The sequence below is a fragment of the Phocoena phocoena genome, chromosome 2, assembly GCF_963924675.1.
Source record: "Phocoena phocoena chromosome 2, mPhoPho1.1, whole genome shotgun sequence".
In the NCBI taxonomy this organism is placed as follows: domain Eukaryota; kingdom Metazoa; phylum Chordata; class Mammalia; order Artiodactyla; family Phocoenidae; genus Phocoena; species Phocoena phocoena.
This window is the reverse complement of record NC_089220.1, coordinates 48,171,046-48,198,376: the sequence shown is the minus strand read 5'-3', so window position 1 is coordinate 48,198,376 and position 27,331 is coordinate 48,171,046. Positions and strand designations below refer to the sequence as shown.

At 39.6% G+C, this 27,331-nt stretch overlaps 1 protein-coding gene across 1 annotated transcript in view; it reads left to right on the top strand.

Annotated features, from left to right (window-relative positions):
* GNG2 (G protein subunit gamma 2) overlaps positions 1–26,298 on the top strand; it is a 136,065-nt gene extending 109,767 nt beyond the window's left edge. Inside the window, exons 3-4 of the mRNA XM_065871535.1 lie at positions 2,503–2,618; positions 25,851–26,298. Coding sequence (XP_065727607.1) covers positions 2,532–2,618; positions 25,851–25,979 — 216 coding nt within the window. The 5' untranslated portion in view covers positions 2,503–2,531 and the 3' untranslated portion in view covers positions 25,980–26,298. The remainder of the gene's footprint in view (positions 1–2,502; positions 2,619–25,850) is intronic.
* The last annotated feature ends 1,033 nt before the right edge of the window (positions 26,299–27,331 follow it).

Below are 27,331 nucleotides of genomic sequence, written 5' to 3'. Positions count from 1 at the left end.
CTTATTTCTCTTCACATAGATGGCAGCCAGTTCACAGCTGGCATGGTGTCTCTACAGTATCAGTAAGGACCCAGATCCTTCCTGCTCCTCCTGGAGTGTAGCCCAGATGTTCAAGATGGAGCTCTGTGGTCAATATGACTACCTTCTAGGCCAGTAACAGGAAGAAGGGGAGGCAAAGGGCACATCCCTTCCCTTCACGACACTTCTGCTTATGTCTCATTGGCCAAACTTAGTCATATCAGCACACCAAGCTGCAAAGGAGCCTGAGAATGCATCTTTCAGCAAAATGTCCCCAAATAAAATTCAAGGTTCTTGTGGTCTCTGTTAAAAAGAAAAAAAAATTGTTATCACTAATGAAGAAGAGGAAAAGGGGTATTGGGAGCAAGCAGTGGTCTCTGCTACAGGTTACTGTGTTATCTGGTTTAGATTCAAGGGCAGAAGAATAGCTGACCAGACTCTGAGAGCTCCCTCAGGCCCAATGAGGATTTGGAAATTCTGTGATAGTCTGTATTCTAGTGTGATAAATTCTAGTTTGGAGGAAACATGAACTTTACAGAACAGTATCCAGAGGCCTGTAGACCAGGGCTCCTTCCACTTTGGATCACTGGAAGAGTTAGGCTACTCTACTGGATAAGTCAATACTCCATCTTGGCCCTGTGAAGTTTTGCAAGGCTGGTGGATGTCCATTTGATTTGGGGGCACATAATTTCCCTGTGGGGCTAAGATGATTAGGTCCCTAACCATGCTGATGAAATCGCAGTTGTTGTTAAAGCCTCCTTTTTTGTTTGTTTGTTTTTGCATGCAGGATCCCTCCCTTGATCTTCAAGCATTTGAAAGTAGAGTTCAGAGATCTTTGTGGCTTCAAAATTCTTTCAGTCTTTCTTCCCATTTTATTGTCTCCAAACCCTTTGAAAATAAATTGAGGGAACAGTTTACTGTCCTCCAATTTATACTACAAATGTTGTTGGGCTGGCTTTTACAGTATTCTTTATAAAATAACACTATCCATGAAGGGACCTCTTCGTTTACAGAGAGTTAAATGTCAAGAAATAAGAACCAAAGAAGATAATTTATAGACTTTTGCTTTTTTGGTAATTAAAATAAAAATCGTTTCTTGATTTTCATGGATATGTAAAAACCTATGTACTGAACTTATTATGGGTTATTTTTCTTTCTGTAGGTTTTCTATGTGTCCTCTTTCCTTTTTGAGATAGTAGCCTGATCCTACTTTATCCCTAGATAAAAATAGTCCCCAAAGCTAGTAGAAGTCACGGTTTTTAATATAATATCTTCGGAACAAGATATGACTGGTGGTGACTGAAGCAGTGTTTAATGTTTCTCATTTCTTGGGTCGTGCACTCTAGTTAAATTGTAGCTCTCAGACATTCCTTCACTACTGGGTGTCAGTGACCTCAAGGGGCAAATTTACATTGACGGTCCTGAAACAGTATATGGCACCTTGACATGGAGCAAGACCTGATGAGAATGTGGGGGAAATGGGTACTGAAAATAAATAGGATACTTTCTGAGATGAGCAACAAGAATACAGTGAGATGGTGGGTCAAGAAATAATTAGAAGAGAAATGAAATTGGGATAGGACTTGAAGGGATTGGGGGACAAGGATGGGAGTGGGTCTGGTAGAGCCAGAGACAAAGAAACCATCTCACCATCTACATAGGTACAGAACTCCACTCTCTAAACATTTATGTTCCATTCCATATTCATAAAAGTATTAAGTCTGTTGTACTTAATTTAGAATACCACTGGTCTACTCATCGATGCAAGTAACAATTTAGACATAGCAACGCCTACCCCTTGACATTATAGTTTGTTCCTGAAGAATTATGAGTAAAGTAATTGGTTGTGAATCAAGCCATATTTCAAATAGACTGTGCCGGATAAATAACACAGAAAAGCCACAAGTCCTGTTGCAGTGTCTCTGCAGTACAATAGACTGAGGTACTTACAGTTAACCAGAGAGTCAGCATTTGAGCCCATCAAGAGAACATTGTAAGCATAGTGTTCTTAGTCCTTAGGGATTATATAATTTGCCATTCCTGCCTCTGCTCACCTTTCATTCCTCATCCTCTGAGGGCACTTAACACAGTATCTAACAAAGCAGTGCCCAATAAATAACAACAGTCATTATGCGTACTGTCACCCTTACCATTTTGAACCTATTTCATAAATTGACATAAATTTAATAACTTGCTTTCTTAATGTGGCAGCATATCTTATCTGATTTGATTTGATGAACTTTCTTCTTTTTTTTTTTCCCCCCAAAGAAGGATGGAAGGGCAGAGGTAGGGAGTTGGAAAAGCAAACCTCATCTTCTGGCCTGCCTGCCATGCAGACTCAGTGCTGGATTGGGGATGTAGATGGCTGGAGCAGCCTGGCCTGACTATAGCCATTTTGAGGGGATCCCCCAGCTATGATGAATCTGCACATTTGGCAGCTGGAGAATTCTCTGATGCATTTTTCCTCCTTGTTTTCTTTCCCAGTGTGTCTGAAAAACCCACCCAGCATTCCAATGGCCAGCAACAACACCGCCAGCATAGCTCAAGCCAGGAAACTGGTAGAACAGCTGAAGATGGAAGCCAACATCGATAGGATAAAGGTAAGGATGACGTAACCCACACAGCTCAGCTAGCCTTTACTGTCAGGAGCATGACTTGCAGCCATGTGTCATTTGGCTACTTTTCTATGGAGAGTGATGAAACCAGTGATGGTGGAAGAGAAACTTAATGGTTAGGCAGAAGTTCATTTTTCTGATGTGTCTTTGCCTCCTCTGGATTTCTCCAAAATAAAATGGTAGTATAAATTAAAACTGGTTCTCTCTGTGGACGTCAAAACAAAACTTAGGCTCATGGCTGAATTCTAGTCAAGGGATTTGGAAAACCCATAAAACATAGAAATCTACCAATTCATTTCTCTGACCTTGTAAAAAGCCCCTTCTCACTTGGGTTTAATTTTTTCTGTCCTTATGTTGGTTCTAATTTTTAGTGTCTATCTTCATGTCTAATCCTTCTGTCCACCACTGCCTGTTATTTTTTTTCTTCTTTATACCTTACTGGAGTTTTTTTTCTTCAGAACGCAAAAACCACTTGTGGTCTCCCTGAGAAGTCAAACAGCATAGAGGTTTCATGGAACTTAATACTCCACTTCTTTCTTTCTCTCACTCCCCAGATCTAACCTGACAGCTTTGCCTTAAGTTGGACCTAATATATTAAGCCAGGACTTTAAACCTTTCGTTGGCAGATTTTCAATGTAAATTAACCCACACAGATAGCTACTGTAGGTTAGTAAAGTAAATTTATGTCAACTATCAAAGCTTCACTTTCCCAGAAGGCCTGAGCATTTTATGAAATGGAACTCAGCAACATATCTCATTTTACTAAAATTAGAACATTCTTTCAGATGCCTTTTTTAAACTGGAAGATTCATCCATACCTGACTTAGCAATCTGAACAATCCAGCCATCCTTTGGAATGTGATTCTAAAACAAGGGTCAATAAATTATGGCTCATGAGCCAAGTCCAGCCCACTGACTGTTTTTCTCAATAAAGCTTTGTTAGAACACAGCCCCACCCATTCGTTTACATACTGTCTGTGGCTACTTTCACACTACAGCAGGGTAGAGTAGTTGCAGCAGAGACCCTGTGACCCACAAAGCCTAAAATTTTTACTCTCTGGCCTTTTAGAGAAAAACTTTGCTGACCACTGGTGTATAGCAGTGGTTCTCAGCCCACCTGTATATTCATATCACCCAGGGAATTTTATAAAAGGACCAATTCTAAGACCACACTGTAGACCAATTAAATTAGAGTCTATTAGGGTATGATTCAGGCAGCAGTATTTCTTTTAATTATGAGTTAATTTCAATGTATAGTTAAGGTTGGGAACCATGGTCCTATAGGAAGGGGTTTGCTCCTTACAACTCCCATCAGGTCTGGGCTAGAGCATGAAGGGAGAGATGGTCTTCCTCCATAAGTAAACTGAGCAAATTTCCATCTATCCCGAATCTGCTTTGTAAAATTCAAGTCCTGGTAATGGACCACAAAATGTAAACAGCTTCTTTCTTGCAATAACTTTAATTCTTTATTTATGAATATGATAAAGGGTCTTCACCATCTGTCTTGTGCTTTTTTTACCTTCCTCTTCTCCTTTTTTGCCTCTTCTTTTTTTATTTCCTTTCTTAAAAAAAGTATAACATGGCAAGTGCGCACAATACCTGCTGAGAGAAGTGAGGTGTCCCAAAGATTGTGGCACCAAAAAGAGTCATTCGGTTCTTTGTTTGTTTTTGGTTCTGCCCATGGACCTTCTGGAAAATGCCACCTTGCCTTTTGGCGTGGCCCAACGAAGAAAAAAGTGTTTGAAAAGCACTGCCGTGTTTGGCATTTTCTGTTACTACTCAGCATCCCCAGGCCCACATCCTGAAGGAGGGTGTGATGGTGTTGGTGGTGATGAAAAGCTGACAGTGGGAAGAACAGGACAAAACCAAACCTTTTCAGCCATAGGTCAGACCTTCATCACCTCTCACCTGAATTACTGATTGAAAGGTGCTCTTAGCTGATCTTTGCAATCCTATCTCAACCCCATCTCCATCCCTGCTGTTGCTTACTCTCCATGTGGCCACAGACAGCTTTCTACAAGAAAACCTCATTAGGTTCCTCTCTTACTGAAGATCTTTTCATGATTCCCATCACCTGGAAAATGAAATTCAAACTCTATAGCAAAGCCCCCGCCCCACTTTTCGGTTTCATCCCCTTCCTCTCACCCACATACTATATTGAACCATTTTTAATTCCCTTGATGGCAATTTCAAATGCCTTTAACATTCACTCTCCTCCTCTCTACGTTTCTGCTTTACCAACTCCATGACTCCTTGAAGACTCAGTCATTATATGCTTTAAGACACTTTCCCAAACCTTCATCATTAGGTTGGATTTTTGCTATTTTTCGGTTATTCATTTATTCCTTTAATCAATAAATATTTTATTGAGAGTGTTCTAAATCGCCAGGCCTTGTCAGATCTCTGTAGATCTAGCTCTATAGAGGTATAGAGCTAGATGAAAAAGAAGACACGATTCTTGCTCTCAAGGATCTCCTAGTCTGGTAAGAGGTTGCCCAAAAAATGAACAAGACCTATTATTAACACAAATAAGATATCCAAAAAGCATAATTACCAAATACCATGAGAAAGGAGTCCACACCACACCCTGATTCCCTTTGAATACTGCTTCTGAAGACACCAAATAAATCACTATCTGTTTTAGAGCGACAAAGCATTAGCCTAATGAGCTGAACAATGAGTGACTGCCTTCCTACATGATCGTCACTTTCATATCTCTGAATTCCTCTTGACGTCATTAGACCTGAAATTGTTGTAAATGCAGTGGCAGCCTGTATCTCAGCATTTGTTCTGCGCATCAGAGCCAGGCAGGCATGCTGTGGTGAAGTGTCAGATTATTTTTAGTTTAGCTCTTGGGTAAAACTGCGACTGTGTTGACACTGTTGGCAGCTAGCTGGTTTAGGACTTGCCTTTTGGAGTCCCTTCCAGGCTTCTGAGTGGTCAGACTTCTCCACCTACTTTTGGTACCTGATCCCGTCAGCAAGAAGGGGCTTCTCTCTGAAGATCTCAGGTTTCTGATTTTCCAATTAGAGTAGTGACCTCTTCAAGCTATAAAGGTGGCAGTGGCTTTATGTCCATCTGGCAGAGCCTAGTACAGCTGAAGCAACAAGGAACAAGGAAAAGGAGGGCCTTCCCTGGTAGTCCAGTGGGTAAGACTCTGTGCTCCCAGTGCAGGGGGCCCAGGGTCTATCCCTGGTTGGGGAACTAGATCCTGCATGCATGCCGCAACTAAGAGTCCGCATGTCACAACTAAGAAGTCCGCAGCTAAAGATCCCATGTGCCACAAGTAAGACTCGGTGCAGCCAAAATAAATAAATAAATATTTTTTTTAAAAAAAGGAACAAGGAAAAGGGGACACAGCTGACACTGGAGCTGTCAAAAGTCCCTTAAGCAGGGGGTGGCCTTATCCCTCCTGTGGCCTCCAGAATAACCTGGAGAGGCCCTACCTTGAGAGGGTCTGAATAACATATTCATTTTTAAACCTTCTTGTTTCCTATCCCTTTGCATCACAGATCCTGAGAGATTTGGACTAATGAACCCATTATCTGTTCATAAGCCTCAGGCATATATAAATGATACTCCCAGCCTCTCTGTGTTTCTTTGTTAGCATTTCATTCAAGGAGAAAAAGGAAAGAGAAACCAAAGAAAGCTGAGAAGGGCTCTGGGGAAAGGAGCAGAGAGAGGTTGTGGAAACTGTGACACTCAGATGTACAAAACAACGAGGTACACTGCTGTCGAGCAAAGGCCAGTGAAAGAAAGCTTGTCCTGAGAGCGCAAGTTGAGAGAGCATGTGTAAAAGCAAAGGACAGTAGGACTTCAGTTAAATCGATTTATTCATCATTATGTTAGGACTCTGGGTTTCTAACAATAGAAACCTAACCCAAGCTGACTTAAGCAGAAAGAAGAGATGGATTATAAAAGATACAGGGTGTCTCAGAATCTAAGAGCAGAAATGTAGTTGATTAAGCAGGGGGAGTGAGAGCTGGAAGGCCAGCGGGAACTGCAAGTGCTCTGTGATATGCCTCTGTTTCTCCCTGTATAGCTGCCTCTTTCTTTTCCTGAGAGGAATAGATATCTCAGCTGCCTGTTCCATATGGCAGACACAAGGTGGCTGCCCATGGCTCTGAGGATCACATGTCATACTTTCAGCTCCACGAAGAAAGAGATAGATTCACGTCAACCCTTTTAGTCTCACTCCCATATTCCTAGAGTGGTATATTTGTTCTACCAAGGATGAGCCATGCAGCTTCAATCAACTGATGCTAGAATTGAACCACGTTGCACAAACATGGCTCCTAGGAACCAACCCACCCATATGGTTGGGAAGGGAACAGATAGTTAAGGAGGGGTGAGAATCATTGTAAGCTAGAAGAATGACCTTTAACAGAGGGTGTTGTTGACATCATGAATAATGTAGATGTAAGTGCAAAAGAAAGCCAAGGCCAGGAGCCTGGGTGAAATGATTGCTTCTTATCTAGTTGGATGCTCTTTAAATTGCACATAAAAGTGTCAAATTTATTTCTCATTTCTCCCAAATGGTTCCAATAGACCTTTCCAACTGGCTCTTCTCACTATCTCAAGAATATGCTATGCAGATTCCCATCTCTCTGGTTATTCTGGATCCCTCACTGAGAACACCCTTCCTCTTATTCTTTTCCTATGTCCTATAGAACTAAGGTTTGTGTCCCTCCCAAAATTCATATGTTAAAATCCTAACACCCAATGGAATAGTATTTGGAGGTGGGGCCTTTGGGAAGTGATTGGGTCATGAAGGCAGAGCCCTCTGGAATGTAATTAGTGCCCTTATAAAGACTCAGAGAACTCCCTTGCCCCGTCTACCATGTGAGGTTACAGCAAGAACACGGGCATCTATGAACCAGGAAGCAAGACCCTCAACAGACACTAAACCTGCTGGCACCTTGATCTTAGACGTTACATCCTCCAGAGCTCTGAGAAATCAATTTCTGTTGTTTACAATCCACCCATTTTTGGTATTTTATTACGGCAGCCCAGCTAGACTAGGGCATTATCCAAATCTTACTCCTTTCTTACAGGTCAGCTTAAATCCCCACTTGTTCATGAATCTCCTTTTCCATTCTGATCCTACTTACTAGTCAATGTACTAAATAATTTTACCTTCATCAGATAATTTTTCAAACTAGACTACACAGTCCTCAATGTCAAAGACCTTGTTGTCTAATTCTTGGTGATGAGATATGCAGGCAGTCAGAAAACATTTTTGTTAGTGGATAGCTTTAAGTTCACAGACTAAGAGTGTCATATAACAAGACATTAGGAACTACATTTTGCAAGACATTTCCAATTACATTTATAGTTTGGGAAATTCCAAGCATGATGTCACTGGCCAAATGAAACTCATTGTAACAGGATAAAATTCAGTGAAATACCAAAAAGAAGGGCATAATTGATCATTTTAAGACAGGTAAATTGTTTCATGTCAAATGTATGATTATAAGCAGCCAGCATTTATAGTATACCTTCTTTCGAAAACAGTTCAACATAAAAAGAACAGACCGATTTTCATAACTGACAAATATGTGTAATTATGGAACCAAATATAAACGTTTCTAATAAGTAAATCATCTTTCTGACAATTGACTCATAATACATTGGAACTGAACTTCAGGGAAAGCTGTAGTGAGAAACAAGCCAGGTAGACATCATGCTTCATTCTAGAGAGTGGACTTAGATTTGGGACTTTTCAAATACTTTTCCAGCATTTGAATTGAAAGTTTTAACATCTCTTCCCTAAAATGCTTGCATTCAACTTATTAGAAACAGTAAGATTCAACCTTCCTTATAGGCCAATTGAGAGTATTTTCAGGGTTAATAAAATAGGTATAGTATGTCTAGGACTTATAGAGGAAAAGGCTGTGTTCAAAGATATCCAGTCCTAATTCATTTGATTTGCTGAAAGTGGAGCAAAAAATTTAATTTGAACCCAGGCATACATTAATAATTGAGCATGAAACTTCATTTTTATGAGGGTTGATATAATTTTTAAAATTCAGTAGATATTTGTTAAGCACCAAGTATATTCTTAGCCTTGTGCTTTATACCTAGGAGCTAGAGAAGCAGTACTGTTAAAGCTTGATCATTCAAAATCCCTAGGAAATGTAGTTTTCTGAATAGACTAGTTTTCAGGCCACATAAAGTTCTCCCTTCTTAAAAAATATAACTATTTTGGATGATAATTTTGAATGTTTTTTCTTTATTGAGATTTATCAATTAAATATCATGTACTATTTTTTTTTTTTTTTTTTTGCGGTACGCGGGCCCCCCACCGCTGTGGCCTCTCCCGTTGCGGAGCACAGGCTCCGGACGCGCAGGCTCCAGACGCACAGGCTCAGCGACCATGGCCCACGGGCCCAGCTGCTCCGTGGCATGTGGGATCCTCCCGGACCAGGGCACGAACCCGTGTCCCCTGCATCGGCAGGCGGACTCCAACCACTGCGCCACCAGGGAAGCCCATCATGTACTTTTCTTGATGCGTGTTTTGAAAATTAATTCTTCTTTTTCCTTTTTAAAAAAAATCCTATTGATGTGTATCATCAGTTTAATATCTCCTTGGAGGAACAGGGAGGGCAAGATAATTTAGAATATTCACTTTATTTTACAAATTTAAAATAGTAGATATTTATCCATACAATTATACTTTCTCTATATCACAGTCAAAGTTTGATCCTGGGTGCTTTTCACAATCATAGTGAAGAGATCCTTTAGCCTCACCTTTGGCCACCAGCAGTGATACGGGCACTGGTGATGTAGGACATCACGGTGATATGGTGCTTTCCATTTCTGGTATTCCTAATCTTGCTGACCATTCCACCTGTTGTATTTTCAGTATAATTCCAAGGCATAGCAAAGAATACGGATGTTTCTTCTGCATTTACTAAGGATCAAACTAGATGTTTTAATTTTCCCTTACTTGAATCACATATTAATGATTCAAAGAAAAATAAAGACTTTAAAGTAGCCAGCAGCTTTTGACCTGAGTAAAAAGATCTTTCTAGACAAATATCAGGTCAATCTCTCCTAGTATGAAAATCTTATGATCTCTTCCCAGAGGTGTGGCAGTTTCTTTTGCCTTCAGCTATCTTGCCAGGCTCATGGCAGGCAATGTTCGATGTTCACAATAATTTCTCATTCTAAGCCTTCATCCCAGCGTGATCTTTCAAGTCCTTTTAAGCATCAATTTAAAGTTGTCAACCCTTGATGGCTCCATTAGTGCAGGCAACTCAACTGAAGGAGTGATTGAATGAATGAATGATACCCTTAACACACAGGCAACTTCCCACGTGCATAGGCAGTGACGACGTATCAGACCTTGTTGGCCTGGTGGCTTGCAAGCATTTTGCAACATTAATTTTAAGATGTGTTTCAATTTCAGGATGTAATGAAGACGGAGCTATAGGCTTACTCACCATTTAAATTCTTGGGTCTGGTTTTTATCCTTACTGGCAACTACTTCTTCTTAAAGCTGTCAGGGCATTTGCCTAGAATGGGTTCCTATTTTTTCAGAGCCTAAAATCACAATCTGGTGGCTTTTATTGGGACTGTCTAGAGTCCCCCTCCCCTTACTCCCTGGTTCTCAGCCCCAGTCTAGTTTGGTGAGGTTGCTGGGTAGCTGGGTTTCAGCAGTTGTCAATCCAGGGAGATCCTTGCTCTTATCAAAAGTAAATTCCTTCACTGCACACCAGATCTCATCTCCCTCATCACGAACGCACTCCAGCAGTTCACTGCCCATTCTGAATCACCAGTTTTGGTTCTCTATTTCATCCTTTCCAACAACATTCAAACATAGTGTTATTTCTCCATCTTAAATAAAATTTAAATTTCTTCTCTTGAACCCCCCATTTCCTCCTCCAGCAACTGCCTCATTTGTTTGCTCTGCTTTGCAACGTAACTTCTTGAGAAAGTTGTCCATATTCACTGTTTCTAATATCTCTTTTCCCTTTCTTTAGAAAAAATATTTTTACTCCAGAAATAACCTCAAAGGTACAGAAGAGTTTCAAATACAAGGCAAAAATTTTTGTTTTTCCCTGAACCATTTGAGAAAAGTTGTTAACAGGTGCCCTATCACCTCTGGATACTTTAATATTTCCTACAAGTAAAAACATTCTTCTACATAATCATAATATAGTCATCATGCATAATTAACATTGATAACATCACTACCTTCTACTCCTCAGACCCCATTTAAGTATTGCAAATCATCCCAATAATGTCCCTTTGAGCAAAAGAACCCAGTTCAGAATCATGGGTTGCATTTAGCTGTCCTGTCAGGCACAGTTCCGTAGACTTCTTTGACTCTTATGACCTTGACAGTTTTTAGGATTATAGGCCATTATTTTATAGAATGTCACTCAATTTAGGTTTGTCTGCTGTTTCTTTATGATTTAATTAAAGTAACAAAACATTAATAGCAGAGAACTGATGGGGCGTCCATCTCACTGCATTCTATCAGTGGCACATGATTTCAAATTGTCACTGGTGATATTAACCTTAAGTACTTGATTAAGGTGGTGTCTTCCAGGTTTCTCCATGTAAAGGTATTCTTTTTTCCTTTGTAGTAAAGAAATATTTGGAATTTGAGGGAAGGATTTTGAGGCTATATAACTATCCCATTCCTCATCAAACATTCTATTTTTTTAAATTTATTATGCACTTGTGGTTTCCTCTTTTATTGAATGATTTATAATCCGATACTGTCATCATTAATTTTGTTATGTTTAAATTGGCACGGGCTAAATCATTGGCTACTGTGTCCTTTGAAATGTCTCCCTCATTCTTTGAGTACTTCCTTAGTTTTCGGCACAAAAAGATTCTCTAGGGTCCTCTTGTTATTTCCCTGGCCCAGCCCTGGAATCATTCTTTTCTCCAAGAGCGCTAGTTCCCTTGAGAATGGTATTTAGAAATCAAGATCTCAATGCTAAGTGTGCTCATTGCTGAAGAGTTGCTGCTCCTGGGTCCTCTCAGTGGACAGAGCTAGAGAATTCACACACACCTGCACACAAGGACATGTGTGCGCACACACACACACTTTTACATCTATATTTCTTTATCTGTACATATGTGTATAGGTAACCATGAGTTCACATCGACACCACCGGGTCCTATCCTACACCACAGGGTTCATTCCAGCTTTCTACTTTCCATATCTGTAACTCCCCTCACTGTTGGTGAGAAACTTGGCTCCCCTTATCCTTATTTGATCAACTCCCATGTATGGAACCAAGCTCCCACTCCATAACCTCTCTGCCTGATGCAGATACCTTCACATCCCACTTGGGCTTCCATACGCCTCATCAGGCTTCCCCCTGCACAGATGCTCTCCTCACATTGCTCCAGCTCTGACATCCCACCACGGGCCCCTGACCTACTGTAGAAACTATAATACCTTGCTTGGTCCTACCCTAAGCCTTTAAGATTGAATTGTTCATAAAGAAGAAGGAGGAGGAGGCCCCATTTTCTCTACACCCATTTCACTCCACCATTCCACTGGAACTTCTCTCATCAAGGTCACCAATGACTTCAAATTGCTAAATCTAGTAGTCAGTTCTCAGTTTTCATCTCACTTGACCTATTGACATGGTTGATGATTCCTTATGCCTTGAAGCACTTTCTTTTTTTGGCTCTCAGTACTCCCCACTGTCACAAGCTACTCCTTTTAAATTTCCTTTGCTGTTCCTCTTAGGCTCCCCAACTTCTTACATTGAAGTTGTTCCAGGGTTCAATCCTTGTTCCTCTCTTTTCTATCTAAATGTACTCCTTTGGTGATCTTGCTCATTCCCAAGGCTTTTTGTACCATCTATATGGCCTCAAGTCCCAAATTTATGTCTCTAGTCTAAATCTTGCTTCTAACTCCAGCATTGTATATCTCATTAACAAATGTTTCCATTTCAACCTTTCTAAAACTGAATTCCCAGTCTTCCTCCCCAAATCTTCTCTCCCTGCAACTGAAATGATGGCAACTCCATCTTTGCATTAGATCAGTCCAAAAACTTAGAGTTATCCTTAGTTCTTATTTTTTATTCACACACTATCTCTAATCCATCATAAAATCCTGTGATTCTAGATTCAAATGCTGTTTATCCAGAATTATACTTCTCATCACCACCTCTGCTGCTATTTCTCTGTTCTGAACCACTGTCACCTCTCACATAGATTACAGCAATAGTCTCCAGGAATCTCCACTTCTACCCTTACTCCCATAGAGTCCTATTCTCAACACAGCATCCAGAATGCTTCTTTAAAATACGTCAATGGCTCCCCATTTCTCTTACCATAAACTTTATTGTATAAGTTTTTACTCAAAGATTGATTACCTTCTCAATTAAGCCTAACTATTGCAACCTGTCTTCCATGCCCCCCCACCCGTATATACACTCTTAATCCCTTTTACCCTTCTCTACTTTTCATTTTCTTATAAAACTTACTACCATCTAACATTCTCTATAGCTATTTATTATGTTTCATTTTCTTCTCTGCATCCTCCTACTCAAATACTATATAAGCAATTTGATTACGCTGTGCATTGGTGTGGTTTGATTCATATTTTTTCATTTGGATTTTGTTGAGTTACTTAAACCTGTGGGTTTATAGTTTTTATCAAATTTGGAAATTTTCAGTTATTAAGTCTTCAAATATTTTTTCTTTCCTCTCATCCACACACCATCTTTCTCCTCTCCTCAGAGACTCCAATTATATGTATATTAGGCCACTTGAAGTTGTCTCCTAGCTCAGTGTGTTCTGGGATTTTTTTGCAGGGGGTTGTTTTTTGTATTGGGGGAGTTGTTGTTGTTTTCAGTCTGTTTTCTCTCTGTGCTTCACTTTGGAGAGTTCCCATTATTGTCTTCAAGTTCACTAATCTTTTCTTCTGCAATGTCTAATCAGGTGCTAATTCCATTCAGTGTGTTTTTTATCTCTAGAAATTTGATTTGGGTCATCTTAATATCTTCCATGTCTCTTTTAATCCTATTTTGCTTTCCTGTATTTTCTTGATTATATAGAAAATATTTACAATAGCTGTTTTAACAGCATCCTTATCTATTAATTTTATCATCTATGTCAGTTCTGGGTCTTTTTCTCCTCATTATGAGATTAATCAATTTGGATTAATTTTTCTCCTCATTATGGGGTAGATTTATTCCCCCTACTTATTTGTATGTCTGGATTTTTTTTTTTTTTTTGGATTCCAGACATTGTGTATTTTATTTTGTGGCAAGCTGAAATTTCTTGTTTCTTTAAATATTTGGGGGTTTTGTTCTGTGGTCCAATTAAGTTATTTGGAAACATTTTGACCTATTCAAGGCTTACTTTTAAACTTTGATAGGTGGGTCCACAACAGCCTTTAACCAAGGCCTACTTGGCACCACTACTCAACACACCCTTTTTAAGACTCTACTTAATTCTCTATGTGTTATGAGATCTATGTACTCTAGCCAGTAGAAACACAAACTATTCTAGCCCTGTGTGATCACCAGGGATTGTTTCACTTGATCCTTTCTGAGATTCTTTGCACAGCCTCAAGAAGTTTTCTCCCACATATGTGCTGATCAGTAATTAGCTAAAGACTCAAAAGGAATCCTCTGGAGGCCTCCAGATTGCGCTCTCTCTCTCTCTCTCTCTCTCTCTTTGTTTGTGTAAGTGTGTAGCTCTTTCTTCTCTGTCACTCTCTCCTCAACTCAAGGAGGTTCATGAAATCTGTTTGGGAGCTCCTCCCTGTGCTGTGGCCTAGAAACCATTTTCAAGCAGTACTGCTGAAACATTCTTGGGGCTTTTCTTGCCTCCCTTCTCTCAGAGATCACTGTCCTCTGCTGCCTGTTCTCTACTATTTAAAAAACATTTGTTCACATATTTTTTTTTTTCAGTTTTTAAGTTAAAGCAGGAGGGTTTAATTGGTTGCTGTTCCTCCATCATCATCAGAATTGGAAGTCTAGAATACTGCATAAGTTCCACAAGGACAGGAAGCTTTGTTTATTTTGTTCCCTGATTATGCCAATCCCCCAGAACTGTGACTGGCAATTAGGTACTCAGTAAATATTAGGTGAATGGAATATTTGTTGATTAAGATTGTATTTGAGAACTTCTTCAACAATTATTTGAGTGTTTCCTATGTGCTGGCACTGATGACACAGTCGTGAATAAAATAGATATGATTGTTGCCTTCATAGAGCAGAATGCCAAAAGGGAAACATCAAATAAACAAACAATGGTTGTAATTGTAAATTGTAATAAATTTTTTCTGTGAAGGAAAAGAATGGGATGCTCTGAAAGAGACTAATGATGAAAGTCATTATTGGATGAGGTAGTCAGTAAAGACTCTGCAAAGAATGCTATTTCACCCCTGAAGGAAGAGAAGGAGCCAGCCTGGTGAGGAGATGGGGAGAAGACCGTTCCAGGGAATTGTATATGTGAAGCTCTGAGGCAGAAAAGAACTTGGAACTTTCACGAACTTAGAGAGAGGAGACCTGTATGGGAGGAAAAAAATGCTACAACATGAAATTGGAGAGATGGCAGGCCCAAAGTAAGCAGGACCCACAGGCTGTGTTTATGATGTCTTGGCTTTCCACAAAGTACAATGGGAAGCTCTTGAAAGTTTTAAATAGGGGAGTGATATGAGCCAATTTATATTTTTAAAATATCTTTCTAGCTGTAGTACAGAGAGTACTACTCCTGGCACAATTGTAAAAGTAGAGAAGTTATTTACAACTGAGATTCTTAAAATCTTTTGTGCCCCAGACCTGTTTGGCTGTCTGCCGAAGCATATGGTCTCCTTCTCAGAATAATGCTTTTAAATTACAAAGGAAACAAATTATATTAAAATATAGTTTATCAGAAAACATTTGTGGTACAGCTAAATATATATACTTCTTTATTAACTGATTATATAGGATGTAATAGTGGGTCTATACTTATAAATCAAAAGAACATAAATAAATGTTGAGATATCTGCAGTAACTGTAATGTGATGGAAAAGATCTGATTTTTATTGGTGACTAAGTCACAGAAACTGTTAATGCTAATTGTGTTGTCTACATCTATAATGGAAAGAAATGTTAGATTTCCATTTCAGGTTAGTGAAAATAAAGATGTAATTTTTTTTTAATCATTGAACTTAACAGACCACACCCTGCATTCTATTCACGGATCCTGTCTTAGTCCATTTGAGCTACTATAACAGAATGCCATACACTAGGTGGCTTATGAACAGCAGATATTTATTTCTCACAGTTCTGAGACTAGAAGTCCAAGATCAAGGTGTCAGTAGATGTGGTGTCTAGTAAGGGCCTGCTTCCTGATTTGTAGAAGGCTACCTTCTCTCTGTGACCTCACATGGTTAAAGGGGCAAGGGAGCTCTCTGGGGTCTCTTTTTTAAGAGTACTAATTCCATTCGTGAGGGCTCTACTCTCATGACCTAGTCACCCCACAAAGGCCCCAACTCCAAACACCATCACACTGGGGATTAGATTTCAACATATGAACTGGGTGGGGGGGGGGGACAAAAACATTCAGTCTATAAAATATCCCTTGGAATTTTTTATTTAAGAGGTTATTTCAGTAATTGTGGGAAAAGAAGATGGAGGCTTAGACCAGGGTAGTTGCAAGAGAGGTGACAATAAGGGGACAAATCTGAGATATTTTTCTGGGAGCATCCCTATACAGTCTGCATGTACTCAGTGGCTTTGGTAGGAGAGCTGGATTTGACGTGAACACAAGTCATGTCTTTCCTCAGGGTGTGCTGGCAGCTATCACCTTGGTAGGAGGTGGGGCTGGAGGTGGAGAGGCTAGGGCCAGAGCCAGGTGTGAGCCAAGGCTTCCTGTCTGCTCAGTGGCTGTTACTGCCCTAATTGGGGTGCGGGCAGGTCCCAAGTTGCTGGAGCAGAAGCTCTGAGGGTCAGGTTTGAGCTGGCTCTGTTCCCTTTAAGTGTGAATTCTCCCCTCTCCCAGCACCAGCACCCTTGGGAGCAGTGCTGGAGCAAGAGGGGCCCACTTGGGCTCTCAGCGTCTGACAGGGTACAAGCTGCAGTGGTCCAGCCACAGAGTTCCAGGCTGCTTCTGATGCATTGCCTGTGTGAGTGCCAGTAATGGCTGCCCCCACCCTGCCCATACAGTGCTTCAGGTCTGAGCCACCTCTGTGTCTCTTAGCTGAGCTCTTTCTGTCATGGCAGCCCTCACTCCAGTGTGGAGCTACGACATGAAGTAAACAGGGCTAGAGCATTCACTCCTCAAGCTGGAGAGCACCAGGCAGACATGGGAAACCAGCCAGCCACCCACGCAGTTTGTCAGCCCTCTCCACTCTGTCTCAGGAGAAATCAAGCACGTATGTGCATTCCTCACAAGTAGACAGAGTCCGGGCTTCCCACAGCCCTTGTGTTAGTCCCCCCAAGCCCTCCAGTCAGCCAAGGGGGCTTGTCTTCTCTGTGCCAGACCCCAGGACTGGAGCCTACAATATGTAGCTCGAACCATTCACTCCCCAGGGAGGATCTCTACCCCTATAATCTCCCTTTTCTTCTGAGTCCCCTCCCTGGGCCACAGGTCCTGACCTGATTGCTTCTCTTCCCTTCCTACCCAATTCCGTGTACATCTTTCTTTCAGCCTTGGTTGTTCAGGAGTTTTCTGCCAGTTTCCATTTAGTTTTCAGTGAGAATTGTTCCACATTTAGGTGTTTTTTTGTTGTATTTGTCAGGGGAGGTAAGTTCCAGGTCCTCCTACTCTGCCATCTTGATCACCTCCCAAATTTGAGATATTTTTGTAGGAAGAATCAACAGGATGGAAAAGGGAGAAATTACCTAAAGTTACTGGTGAAATCTTCATGGAAGAACTAGGCCTAGGAATGTGAAACGTAAAAGAATCTGTATGCACAATGTTAGCAAGGATAGTTAGAAAGCAAGAAGATTTGCCAGGCAGACTATTGCTGTGACTCACTGAAAAGTAAGGAACAAGGATGAAGCTATGGGTTCGAAAGAAAGAGCATTCATAAAGAATAAATCAAGAACACTGAGACTCATGACTCAGGTACTCACGAGCTGTGAGAACTAGGGCAAATGTTCTAATGAAGCCTCAGCTTCACATATTAAAAATGAGGATAATAATAATAGTATGATAATAATAATTTATTAATTTTATTTATTTATAATTTATTAATTTTATTTTATTTATTTATATTAATTTATTATTAATAATAATAATAATAATTGTGACCCATAATGTTGTTGTAAGGATTAAATAAAATACTGTATGTAAAGTGGTTAGCACAGTTCTGACATGTAGCAAGGGCAGATAAATATTAGCAATTGTTCTAATTACTGCTAGGATTCTGACATTGTATTGGACCATCACCCACAGGAGATTGCAATCTAGTTGAGGAAACATGATAAAACACATGATATATTTTTAGAAGGAAATTGTTCAGAGTCAAGTGTTCAAATACAAGATATGAGCAACTCTAAGCTATTAAATTTTGCCCAGTATAGTACTTCCTGTACCATAAAAAGATTTTGAGAGTTTCTGCCACATATTTGTATGTGAGCATTGCAGATGAGTAGGGATACTGTTGGATCTCTTGTTAACAATTAAGTTTTACATATTACTATTGTCCAGTCTCTGCTGCTTGCAGCTAAGCTCCCATTTGGCTTAATAATGACTACAGCTCAAACAATTAAAAACAAAACAAAACAAAAAAGAGGTAATTGAGATTCTGAAAGTCTGTTCTTTGCTTTCATTTACAGGAGCTAAGACAAAAACAGGCTGTTTCCTTTTGTTCTGTCATAATACCATTTCATAAAGATGCACAAAAAATTTCAATCAACCTTTGGAACTACCCCTGCATTTGAGTAGTTTGTATGTAGATGGCTGTGGCTTAATGGCAAAACATTAACATTCAAGTTCTTCTTCTGCTGTGTACTTTGCTATATGACATTGAACCACTCATGCAATGTACTTAGCCTAAATTTTTCATCTATAAAAGGAGGATAGGGCTTCCCTGGTGGCGCAGTAGTTGAGAGTCCGCCTGCCAATGCAGGGGACATGGGTTCGTGCCCCAGTCCGGGAGGATCCTGCATGCCTCGGAGCATCTGGACCCATGAGCAATGGCTGCTGAGTCTGCGCGTCCGGAGCCTGTGCTCCGTGGCTGGAGACGCCACAGCAGTGAGAGGCCCTCATACCGCAAAAAAAAAAAAAAAAAAAAGGAGGATAATAGTTCCTACCTCCGGATTATTTTGTAGATCAATAAAGAAAACTTAATGTCTGGAACAAAATAGAAACACAATAAAAATATTTTTATAAGCAATGTAATACCTATTAAAGAGTGAGAATTTAAGTCAAAACTTGTAACAAGAGACAAAGAAAGTCATTATATAATAACTAGGTTAATTTATTAAAAGGTTACAATAATCATAAATATATACACACCCAAAATCAGAGTACCTATTTAGCAAATATTAACCATTAGTACCATTAAGCAAATATTAACAGACCTAAAGGGAGAAATAGACAATACAGTCATAGCTGGGAACTTTAATACCTCACTTTCAACAATGGATAGATCATCCAGACAGAAAATCAATATGGAAATGTTGAACTTGAACTATACTTTAGACCAAGTTAACCTAACAAACATATACAGAACATCTCGTCCAACAGCCACAGAATATACATTCTTCTTAAGTGCACATGGAACATTCTCTAGGATAGGTCAAATGATAGGTCATAAAACAAGTCTTGGCAAATTTAAGAAGCTTGAAATCATACCAAAAATCTTTTCTAATCACAATTGTATGAAACTAGAAATCAATAACAGGAGTAAAACTGAGAAGTTCACCAATATGCAGAAATTAAACAACACACTTGTGAATAATCAGCAATGGATCAAAGAAGAAATACAAAAAATAATTTTTTTAAATCTTGAAACAAACAAAAAGAGGAAACAAAACATACCAAAATGTATGGGATGCAGCAAAAGCAGTTCTAAGAGGGAAGTTTATAGTGATAAACACCTACATTAAGAAAAAACTAAAAATGATTTCAAATAAACAACCTAACTGTATACCTCAAGGAACTAGAAAAAAATAGCTTAAGCACAAAATTACCAGAAGGAAGCAAACACAAAGAGCAGAAATAAATGAAATAGAGACCAGAAAAACAACAGAAAAAATCAGCAAACGTAAGGGCTGTGTTTTTTGAAAAGATGGAACAAAATTGACAAACCTTTAGCTAGACTAAGAAAGAAAGAAAAGACTCGAATAAGTAAAATTGGAAATGAAAGAAGAGACATTACAACTGATATCACAGAAATACAAAGGATCCTGAGACTACTTATGAACAATCACATGCAACAAATTGGATAACCTAAAAGACATGGATAAGTTTTTAGAAATATATAACCTACCAAGACTGAATCATTAAGAAATAAAATATCTGGGGACTTCCCTGGTGGTGCAGTGGTTAAGAATCCACCTGCTAATGCAGGAGACATGGGTTCAAGCCCTGATCTGGGAAGATCCCACATGCCACAGAGCAACTAATCCCGTGCGCCACAACTGCTGAGCCTGTGCTCTAGAGCCCATGAGCCACAACTATTGAAGCCCGTGTGCCTAGAGCCCATGCTCTGCAACAAAGAGAAGCCACCACAGTGAGAAGTCCGTGCACCACAATGAAGTGCAGCTCCCACTCTCCACAACTAGAGGAAGCCCACACACAGCGATGAAGACCCAATGCAGCCAAAAATAAAAAATAAATAACTAAAATTATTTTAAAAAAAGAAAGAAATAGAAAATCTGAACAGACTAATTACTAGTAAGGAATTGAATCAGTAATCAAAAATTTCCCAATAAAGAAAATCTCAGGACCAGATGGCTTTCCTGGTGAATTCTACCAAACATTTAAAAAATTAATGCCAGTTCTTCTCAAATTCTTCCAAAAAATTGAAGAGTAGGGAACACTTCCAAACTATTTTAAAAGCTAGCACTACCCTGATACCAAAGCCAGATAAGGACATTACAAGAAAAGAAAACTGAAAACCAATATCCCTGATGAATATGAATGCTAAAATTCTCAACAAAATATTAGCAAACCGAATTCAACAGCACATTAAAAGGATCATATACCACAAACGAGTGGGATTTATTCCTGTGATACAAGGATAGTGCAATGTATGCATGTCAATAAATGTGATACATCACATTAATAGAATGAAAGATAAAAATCATGTGATCATCTCATTTAGATGCAGAAAGAAAATTTAACAGAATACAACACCCTTTCATGATAAAAACTCTCAACAAATTGGGTATAGAAGGAATGTACTTCAACATAATATAGTCCATATATATATCAAGCCCACAGCTGACATCATACTCAATGGTAAAAGATTAAAAGTTTTTCCTGTAAGATCAGAAATAGGACAAGGTTACCCACTCTCATGACTCTATTTAACATAGTACTGGAAGTCCTAGCCAGAACAATCAGGGAAGAAAAAATAAAAGATATTTAAATAGAAACAAAAAAAGTAAAATTGTCTCTGTTTGTAGATGATGATCTTATATAGAGAAAACCCCAAAAATTTCACCAAAAAACCCCACAAAATCCTGTTAGAGCTAATCAATGAACTCAGTAAAGTAGCCGGATAAAAAAATCAACGTACAAAAATCAATTGTGTTTCTGTACACTAACAATGAAATAACTGAAAAAGAAATAAAGAAAATCCCATTCACAATAGCTTCAAAAATAAAATACTTAGGAATAAATTTCCTCAAGGAGTTGAAAGACCTGTACACTAAAAATTATAAGACTCTGATGAAAGAAATTAAGACATAAATAAATGAAAAGATATCCTGTGTTCATGGGTCAGAAGAATTAATTTTTAATTTTTGAATTTTATTTTATTTATTTTTTTATACAGCAGGTTCTTATTAGTCATCAATTTTATACACATCAGTGTATACGTGTCAATCCCAATTGCCCAGTTCATCGCACCACAACCACCCCCCCCCATGGCTTTCCCCCTTTGGTGTCCATACGTTTCTTCTCTACATCTGTAAAATGTCCATATTACCCAAAGCCATCTATAGATTCAATGCAATCTCTATCAAAATTCCAATGGAAGTTTTCACAGAAATAAAAAAATAAATCATAAAAATTCATGTGGAACCACAAAAGACTCCAAATAGCCAAAGCAAGTCTGAGAAAGAGGCACAAGGCTGGAGGCATTACACTCCCTGTTTTCAAACTATATTACAAAGCTATAGTAATAAAATCAGTATGGCATAAAAAATAGACACATGAAACAATGAAACAGAATCAAGAACCCAGAAATAAACCCTAGCATGTACCATCAACTAATATTTGACAAAGGAACCAGAGTGCTTGATGGAAAAATGATAGTCTCTTCAATAGTGGTGTTGGGAAAAATGGATAATCACATGCAACAAAGTGAAACTGGACCCCTGCCTTATCCTACTCACAAAAGTTAACTCAAAATGGATCAAAGACTTCAATATAAGATCTAAAACTGTTAAACTCCTAGAAGAAAACATAGAGAGGGTAAGTTCCTTGACATTGATCTTGGCAATGATTTCTTGGATATGACACCAAAAGTACATGCAAGAAAAGCAAAAATAAATAAGTGCAACTACATGAAACTAAAAAGCTTCCACACATTAAAAGAAAGAGTCAACAAAATGAAAAAGCAAACTATGGAATGGGAGAAAAATGTCAAACCTTGTATCTGATAAAGGGTTAATGTAAAGAATTCATACAACTTAATAGCAAACAAGCAATCTGATTTAAAAATGGGCAGGGCTTCCCTGTTGGCACAGTGGTTGAGAGTCCTCCTGCCGATGCAGGGGACACGGGTTCATGCCCTGGTCTGGGAAGATCCCACATGCCGCAGAGCGGCTGGGCCCATGAGCCATGGCCGCTGAGCCTGTGCATCTGGAGCCTATGCTCTGCGATGGGAGAGGCCACAACAGTGGGAGGCCCGTGTACCACCAAAAAAAAAAAAAAATGGGCAGAGGAACTGAATAGACATTATTCCAAAGAAGATATAAATGTCCAATGAATGTGTGAAACGATGCTCAATACCACTAATCAGGGAAGCACAAATTAAAACCACAATGAGATATCACTTTACACTTGTTAGAATGGCTATTACCAAAAAAGACGAGCAATAACAAGTGTTGGCAAGAATGTGGAGAAAAGGGAACCCTTGTGTACTACTGATGGGAACATAAATTGGTACAGCCACTATGGAAAACAGTACAGAGGTTCCTCAAAAAATTAAAAATAGAACTATCATAGGATCTAGCAATCCTACTTCTGATATATATATATATATATCCAATCAACATCTCAAAGAGGTGTCTGCACTTGCATATTCATGGCAGCCCTATTCACAATAGCCAAGTCATGGAAACAGCCTAAGTCCATCTGCAGATGAATAAAGAAAGAAGATGCATCATGTATTATATATTTACAGTGGAGTATTATTCAGCCATGAGAAAGAAGGATATTCTGCCATTTGGGTGGACTCGGAGGGCATTATGTTAGTGAGACACGTCAGACAGAGAAAGATGAATACCGTCACTTATATGTGGAATCTAAAAAACCTGAACTCAGAGAAACAGAGTAGAATGGTGGTTGTCAGGGGCTGGGGGTGGTGAGGGATATGGGGAGATGTCAGTCAAAGGATACAAACTTCCAGTTATAAGAAGAATAAGTTCTGGGGAGCTAATGTACAATGTGGTGACTGTAGTTAACAATACTGAATTACATACTTGAAGTTGCTAAGAAAGTAACTCTTAAATGTTCTCACCACAATTAAAGAAAAAGGTAAATATGTGATGTGTTAGGGGTGTTAACTGACCATACTGTGGTAATCATTTCACAATATAGAAGTGTATCAAATGATTACACTGTATACCTTAAACTCACACAACATTATATGTGAATTATATCTCAGTGGAGCTGAAATAAAGATAAATAAAAAATTATTTACAATTTAAAAATAGTGAGACTGACTTTTACACAAATATGCTATACTGGGTTGAAGAGCATCCCCTAAAATTGATGCCCACCTAGAACCTTAGAATATGATCTTATTTGGAAGTAGGGTGTTTGTAGATGTAATCAAGTTAAGTTGAGGTCATACTGGACTAGGGTGGGCCTAATCTGATGACTGGTGGGCAGGATATTTGGACATAGGCAAAGAGAAGAATGCCATGCGAGGACAGAGACACACAGGAGAGAATACCATGTGAAGGTGGAGGCAGAAAGTGGAATGATGCATCTACAAGCCAAGGTACTCCAAGTGCCAGCGACCACCAGACACTGATTGAGAAGCATGGAACAGATGCTTCTCCATCAGAGCCTCCAGTAGGGACCAAGCCTGCGGACACTTTGATCTCAACCTTCTAGCCTCTAGCACTGACTGAGGGAATAAATTACTGTTATTTTAAGCCACCTAGATTGGGTTTTGTTTAGCCAGAAAGAGGAAACTAACACACATATCAGTACCTATACCTGTTTATATCAGTCAGCATAGACTCGGTTTTGTTGCAGTAACAAAAGGCTCTCTCCTCTGATTCTTAGAGGCTACAATAGCAAAGATATACTTTTCATTCTTCTTCTCACCCACATGTCATCACAGATAGCTGCCACTCCACACCATGTTACCTTCAAGCAACCTCTACTTGGAATATTGCCTCTATCTGGTATGAGAAAAATGGAAGATAGAGTCCAAACATTCAAAGATTTATGGGATTAGAAGATGAAATTGATTCTCATTTCCAACCTGTAAGCTATAATATTGAAAAGCCTTTAAGTGACAAAGTTCTAATCAACTCAATCCTGGGACAAGGAACAAATCAAGAGTATGGCCACCATGTTTTACTAAAACCTCTGAATCAGTTAAGGTGGTTTACAGTAAATTATTTCAGTTAGACAAAACGGCAGAGGCAAACTATGCATTGGTTCTTGAAGCTTCTGCCCCAAAGTGACTCACATCACTTCTACTCATGTCTCATTGGCCAGAGCAAGTCTGATGCCATTGTATGGGTATGTATAACCCACATATAGGAGGGGCAGTGAATCTTTTCAGAAATACTGCAATCTCCTCACTCTTACAGAGGATTATCCTTTCAGTAGTCACTTTGAGAGGCTATTTTAGTAGTACAATGATGTGGAAAATGTTTGGAGTGACTTCCAGAGCAAACGTATGAGGTCACGTAAGAAGTTGACTCTTGACTTTATGATTTTTGACCCCCAGTGGCATCCCCCAGATGGATCATTATCCACCTAGTCTCCAGATGTGGTTACGAATAACTTTTAGTTTACTACCCCAAATCAAATCCCCTCTCAAGTAGTGAAAATTTGCCACTGTCAAAGCTGATCAAAGGAAGGTACTCCAGAAGACTCCCAACAAGGAGCTACAGAAGCGTTGTGAGAAGTGTTATGAAACAACAGCATCGCTGAGATGAGATCACTGACCAGCCTCCCAGTGGGACTCCCTAAAAGGTGCAATGCTTGATTGAAGGAATATATATAATGTGTAATAAATTATAGCATATTAATATCTTATCGTACATAATACATATAAAATATAAAAATGCATAACGTATAAGGTTATGTGTGTATGTATAAGTATATAATATCTCTGATGTGTTTGTTAAAAAAGGAAATCAACATGGCTTTAGGCATCCCTAGCACAGTTTCTGAAGCAGAGAGACACAACTACAGAATGATAATGATGGCCAGCCTATGTGGAAATCTTCCTATGTTCCAGGCACTAAATGATTTATGTGAATTACCTCACTTAATCCTTGCAGCCAGGGCTGGGACTAGGATGAGGGAAGCAACCTACCTGGGGCACAGAATTTGAGGAGACACCCACTCTCAGGGCTGGACAAATACAAGGTTGACATTTGCATGACCCTGAACGCCTCCTTCAGTGTTGTACCCTCAGAGCCTCACCTCACCCTAATCCCGGACCTGCTTGTAACAATCCTGTAAGGTCAAGATCATCAGCTCCCTTCTTCGCAGATGAGGAAACAGAGGCTTATGCGACATGAGTATCTTGCTTCACTTGAACCCAGGCAGTTTGGACACCCAGGCCTTAGCCTTGACTCGTTGCGCCTGCATCGATGCCTTCGTCGACGCCCCATCTCAAGTTTTGGTTGTTTTTGTCGTCTTTTCCAGGTGTCCAAGGCAGCTGCAGACTTGATGGCCTACTGTGAAGCGCATGCCAAGGAAGATCCCCTCCTGACGCCTGTTCCGGCTTCAGAGAACCCATTTAGGGAGAAGAAGTTTTTCTGTGCTATCCTTTAAGTCTTCAAGAGGAACCTGAGGAGCCTCGGGGCTCCAGGGACACTGATGTAGAGTTTTTAGCAAAGTGGGCGCCTTTCTAGTCCACAGCATTTAAAGAGAGGGAGGAGAACCATCCTGGAGACTCCAGGCTATGCATGTTTAAAGAACTGGTCCCCTTTATGAGAATGAGAGCTGATCCACACCCTGAGTTAAGAGATCTGATGTCTGCAGAATTGCCTGGAGGAGGGGAGTATGTAAAGATAAAATCGGTGTCATTTCTTTCCTGCTATCCCTCCCAAACCTTATGTTTCTGCTTCATATTTAAAAAATAAAACAGACAGCTGTACTGAGCTCAGATATGTATGACCTTCTTGGAATGAATATTGCCTTTAGAATACCCTTTGACGAGCTGAGTCGTCCAGTGTAGGTGCGGTTCGGTTTAATGGCGTTGATGTTTCGTCTTTGTGCCTTTCTTTTTCTTTTTCCCTTCTCCCCTACCCCTCCTTCCACCCTTCCCCATTAGAGTAGTAAAGAGATAAGGCTGGATTTGTCTGTGAGATTGAACTCAAAGGATGAGCGCCCAAAGGGTTTAAGGAGATGTTCCCCGTGGTTTATCCTCATGGTAATAACAACAACAACAAATGCCGGTTGTCTGTATTCTTTTATCACTGTTCCTAACATTTGTACATGATAGCTTTGATTCTGCAAGTAAAAGTAAATCATGTGTTGTGGCTGGTGCTTTCATATATTTGTGACAATTTTTGAGTAATACTGCATGAAAATGTCCCCATGTTACATCCATTCAGTTTTACTATAAAGTAAAGAAAAAGTTTTACTATAAAGTTTAGAAAAAGAATGAAAGAGAAAGGAAGCTGGGGAGGAAAAAACTCAGTATCTTGAAAATTGAGCCTTAGCCATGCCTAAAATACCTCCTAGTTAACAGTGGTATCCACACCTCTTCAACATATTTTCCAGAATCCAAAGCATTTTGATTTGATCCAGGACCCAGGGCAGCACAGGGAGGGCCAAGTGACAGAGGCAAGGATTCACCCTCAGTTGGGAAGTGCTTTAATCGAAGAGTCAGAGCAAATTCCCTTTTTCCCTGAATCACAGAAACTCTAGATTGAAAGAAGCCTTTCTGTGCTGTTCTTAACAAGAAAAGACGTGGCCCTTGTTTGTTTAAGTATCAGGAGAAATAAACCCACAACTCCAGACCAGACCCACTCTCAGAACCTGGCTGCTCACGGGCTAGGGAGAAGAGGGCAGCTGCTGCCCCCAGCAGCTCCACCAGAAAGGGTTCTGGCTCTTTTTGCCCCTGAAATGACCTTTGTTTTTTACCCACCAAAATTTTCAATAGAATCTTTTCTTTGTAT